The 5,000-nt window shown below is 36.3% G+C and overlaps 1 protein-coding gene across 8 annotated transcripts in view; it reads left to right on the forward strand.

Moving 5' to 3' along the window:
* The window catches only part of LOC125044230 (cartilage acidic protein 1-like), a 14,572-nt gene extending 10,043 nt beyond the window's left edge, over nt 1-4,529 (forward strand). For 6 of the 8 annotated variants that reach the window (XM_047640774.1, XM_047640784.1, XM_047640800.1 and 3 more), the window contains exons 14-16: nt 1,909-2,089; nt 2,210-2,326; nt 4,181-4,529. In XM_047640774.1, the coding sequence (XP_047496730.1) occupies nt 1,909-2,089; nt 2,210-2,326; nt 4,181-4,320 (438 nt within the window). In that variant the 3' untranslated portion in view covers nt 4,321-4,529. Of the gene's footprint in view, nt 1,006-1,908; nt 2,090-2,209; nt 2,327-4,180 lie in introns of those variants that run through there. The other 2 variants (XM_047640809.1, XM_047640820.1) reach the window with 2 other exon arrangements.
* The last annotated feature ends 471 nt before the right edge of the window (nt 4,530-5,000 follow it).

Genomic DNA, 5,000 nt, shown 5'->3' on the forward strand with positions numbered 1-5,000 from the left:
AATATTAAATTTTCTGTAATACAACCTGCGCTGCCAGTCACAGCAGCCAGGAATAAGTAGCTGAGTATGGACATTTCAGTCATGGCTTATGGAAACTACATTCCACATTTGTTTATTGAGGGGAATAATGCAAAAACCCATTTCTAAATGCCAAATGAGTCTAATCACCCCCCAGAAGGTTTGTGCACTCGTGGCCAGACTTTCCTGTCATCCCAGCCTTCAGGTGAAATACTCATGATGGCAAATTTGCATCACCCTGGCCCACAGCTAGCTTTTCCCTTGATGGCATGGTCACATCACCCACCCAAGCCAAATTTTTTACATGATGTAATGGTCACGTCATCTGGATCATAGGGGTTAATGAATCTCAATGTTATGTATCTGTTTTCTATGACCAATTTAAACTTGAACCCATTCATAGAGATTGTGAATAGGTTACGTTCCTTATCAGTAAGAATAGTTATCTCTCTATTGCAGCTACATTGTTTATTGTTCATTTGTTACTTCAGAATTACTAGGCAGCTGAGAATGCTGCATGTATTAGTAAGTGAATGTAGAAAATAAGATAAGTTGAAGAGTTTAAGCAAAGGGAAAATATACTTTTTTCATACTCACAGTAGACTCCTTGTAAGGCTATAGAAAAGCTTGACCATTCTGCAAATGATATAGTTTCATTTTAAATAATGATGTACATTGTTTTTCAGTTTTTATGATCTAAATCACTTTCTTCATTACATTACCAGTAAGTTTTTAAACCTTTCATCAGAATCATGATGTATTTTTTCTATTTATTACATTGCTCATAAGAAAAATTGTAAAGCAGGCTTTTTCTTACTGTAACCCTAAAAGGTAGTATCTTTTATTGTAATTTTTTATTTTCTCAATAAAATATATGTAAAAGACCACATCTACTTTCCTGTAACAAGTCCTTTGAGTGACTTTATTTGCAGCTGCTGCAACTAATAGCATGACATGCAAGATCTGCTACTGTAAGATGTAATGATGTACATGAAAATAATGTAAAACTATTGCTGTTACTGTTTGAGAAACAGAAACAGAAATATTCTCTATTCTCATTTTCTCATTTCTCTCTCTCTCTTCTCTCTCTCTCTCTCTCTCTCTCTCTCTCTCTCTCTCTCTCTCTCTCTCTCTCTCTCTCTCTCTCTCTCTCTCTCCCTCTCTCCCTCCCTCTCTCTCTCTCTCTCTCTCTCTCTCCCTCTCTCCCTCTCTCCCTCTCTCCCTCTCTCCCTCTCTCCCTCTCTCCCTCTCTCTCTTCTTCTTCTTCTTCTTCTTCTTCTTCTTCTTCTTCTTCTTCTTCTTCTTCTTCTTCTTCTTCTTCTTCTTCTCCCTCTCCCTCTCCCTCTCCCTCTCCCTCTCCCTCTCCCTCTCCCTCTCCCTCTCCCTCTCCCTCTCCCTCTCCTTCTCCTTCTCCTTCTCCTTCTCCTTCTCCTTCTCCTTCTCCTTCTCCTTCTCCTTCTCCTTCTCCTTCTCCTTCTTCCTCTCCCTCTCCCACTGGCATAGAATCAATATCAAACTGTGGATGCAATGTCTTATGAAGCATTATGTGAATTTTGCTGCATGTGTAATACATTTACTGCAAGACATCAGCTCAAGGTATTTCCATGGTAAGTACAAGAAGTATCTGTTCTGATATATTTCAAATTGTGTTCTGTTACCCTGTGATTTGCAAACAAAATGTTGCAAATAGATATAATCTTCTCTGTATATACTTGGTACTATTTATAGTGGAATTATTAAGTCAAGTCTGAGAAATCTAAATCTTTCAGAAGTTTGAAGATTGAATTATACAGACCAACAGGACAATGAGATTCAAATTGTATCAGTCTGTCTTCCTATAAAATTTCCAAATAGCTATACTGACATTATTTTCTCATTTTGTTTTATCAGTGTGCACCTGGATGGACACTGGACATCACACGTGGACGCTGTATTGACATGAATGAATGTGATGCAGATAATACTTGTGGACGACGGTATAGATGTGTAAATACCCTTGGTTCTTACAAGTGTGTACCGAACATTCTTTGTCCAGAAGGCTATCAGGCATCACAACAATTTACATGTGAAGGTGGGTGATGTAGTTTTTTTTTTTATTAGAAAACTGAAATTCTGTTCCAAGGATTAATACTTTACATTCTGATCGCTGCAAGAACTTGTCATTGTGAGTTTTTAATTACTATTGTTTTAGATGTTGATGAATGCCAAGGACAAGTATGTGCCCATTTCTGCACCAACACACCAGGCTCCTACCAATGCAGATGTCAGAATGGATATCGCCTAGACCACACTAATGGAGCCTGTAGAGGTAAGAGACTGATAAAAATGTATTTTGTTTTGAGAATTCTTTTGCAATTCATATTCTCGATCGTCCCTGTTCCTATTGTTAATAAGAATATTTTGATATCTGTCAAAGATCTGGGAGTTAAATTCACTTTACTAAAATGTACAATTATATAGTATGTGCGTGTGCGTGCGTGCGTGCGTGCGTGCGTGTGTGTGTGTGGGTGGGTGTGTGTTTTCCTGGCACATGTCATCAGGAAGGTTTTTCCATTCTTCTGTCAGGGAAACTAAATTGTTTAACATTGTTATTGCCTCTTTTCACTTTTAGCTCACTGAATTATCCAAGCCTGAACTTACTGTAGCTATTACTTTGTCATACAGCATAATCATGTTAACTCTTTTTATGCTTTCTTCTAGGGTAATAAGCTCTATTTTCTGTGATCTATCTTTGTAACTCATATCTCAAATAGGGTCTTCTATCTGGTAGCTGCTCTCTGAACTCTGTCCATTTTAATGTAGAGTTGCCTCACATGTTCTTTAAAAATACAGATACAAATCTCAACGGTCCTACTGTTTTTATCTATTTCTATCTTGCCCTACTCTCTAAGCATTTTTATAGTCTCATTAATGTATATATGGTCATTCTATTTTAAACTAGGTATTGAGAGCAAAATTTGCCTGAATGAAATATCCTGCTTAGTATTACTTCTTCCTTATAAACAAGGTTGTTATCTTAAGTAGGGACAAATTGATCTTTGTGTGCACTTTCACTGTTAACATAGTCCAAGAACAGCTGAGGTTTGTTAACACTTCAGCTAATGGTTTAGGTATTGTTATTCTACACTCTTTTGTTTCTGTCATATACTGCGTCATACCTTTACTTTCTGAAGCATTTCCTTAAGATCTGTATTTAGCCTTATACCTTCTTCTATTTTTCATTCAACCAAATTTTGGCCTCTTCTTACTTCAGTAGAAATCTGTTGAATCCTTTTTTATAGATGTTGGAAAATCTAGAATACTGCACACTTAAGTCCTCTATGCTCAGCCTTGTCTTGCAGTTTAGACTCTTAAAGATTTTAAGGTGTTTATTGCCTTTCATGTAGTAGCTTTCCTTTCTTTGATTACCTTCAATTTTATTTCCTATAACAGACATTAGTTCAGTTTGATTACTATATGATAACTTTGTCTTTGTGGAGGATAGCATTCTGTCTCCATAGTAATTTTAAGGATTTGTTAATATTAGGTAGAGCATAGAGGGCCTCTCCAGCTCTTTCCTTGGTATTTTTTTAACAATTTGATGATTTCTAGTAGATTGCACTCCATGAATCATGTGTTTTGAGGTCTAGACTTCATTAATTGATTGCTATTAATATCTGTTTAGATCATTTCTTGTGCATTTGTTTCTCTTAAGTTATTCTTCTGGCCTCTTGAGCATTTCTTTAATAACTTTTTGCCTATATTTTTGTGAGAATACAAAAACATATACCTATAGTTTTAAGCTGCTCCAGTAGATGTAAAGTCATTTATTTATTTTGTTTCAACCTTTTTGGTCTTTGCTTCTGCTGTGCTTCTGCTACACCATCTTGCTTTGTTTGTGCATGTGTGTGTGTGTGTGTGTGTGTGTGTGTGTGTGTGTGTGTGTGTGTGTGTGTGTGTGTGTGTGTGTGTGTGTGTGTGTGTGTGTGTGTGTGTCTGTGTGTGTGGGTGTGGGGGGGCACATGTGTATGGGTATGATATGCAAGCCTGTGTGACTGTCTCAGTGTTAATATTTTGATCATTCATATATGGATATACAATATATGCATTTACATATTTATGATGAATATAACTCACAGACAAAGAAATACTAACAGTCACAGTAACTTTATTGTATTTCCAGACATAAATGAGTGTGGAGAGGGCACTCACAGTTGTCAACAATATTGTCACAACCATCGTGGAGGTTACCACTGCCACTGCTTTAGGGGCTATACCTTAGCTCATGACCGTCATTCCTGTAGACCAAATGGAATAAACTGATGCATTTGGTTGTTTTTTGATGGAGCAATTTTGATATTCTTAGAATTATTTGCAAATTCTACTGAGATTCAGTCTGTACATACACTCTGTTAGGTCTTTGATTTTTGCAAAGGAAGAATCAGTGTTCCCTTAATTATTTTTTTAAACAAAAGAGGGCCACTGTTTGTTACAATTCTTGCATACTGTATTTTATAAAATTTTATACCAAGCTATTTCTCTATAGTTCTACCTTGTTGTCATTGATTCTGACTAACACCACCAACAGATTTTTTTTTTTTTTGAGAGAAAGAAAGGTTAAAGGAATGATAAAAAAAATGCTGTTTTAGCTTCCTTTAGACACCAGACATAAAGTTAAGAAAAAAATATCTACCTTGCCAGTTAAGTGTGAGAGAAAAGAGGAGAGAATATGAGAGAAGAAAGACGAAGAAAAGTTAAGAGACAGAGAGTGGATAAAAGAAGAGAGGGAGCAACAGGGAAAGAATGGGAAGGAGAAGAGAGAAAAAGTGAGAGAAAGAACAGAAAGGAGGAGTGAAAGAAAAGGAAAGAAATAGAGAGACACAAAACCAAATAAATGATTATGGATGCATTTTGTAGTGGATGTACTGGTAATTAAGATATTCCAGTTACATGAAAATATTCTAGCAACATACTACTTGCAAGTACAACTGACAATATTACAG

This window comes from Penaeus chinensis, chromosome 3, assembly GCF_019202785.1.
Source record: "Penaeus chinensis breed Huanghai No. 1 chromosome 3, ASM1920278v2, whole genome shotgun sequence".
In the NCBI taxonomy this organism is placed as follows: Eukaryota; Metazoa; Arthropoda; class Malacostraca; order Decapoda; family Penaeidae; genus Penaeus; species Penaeus chinensis.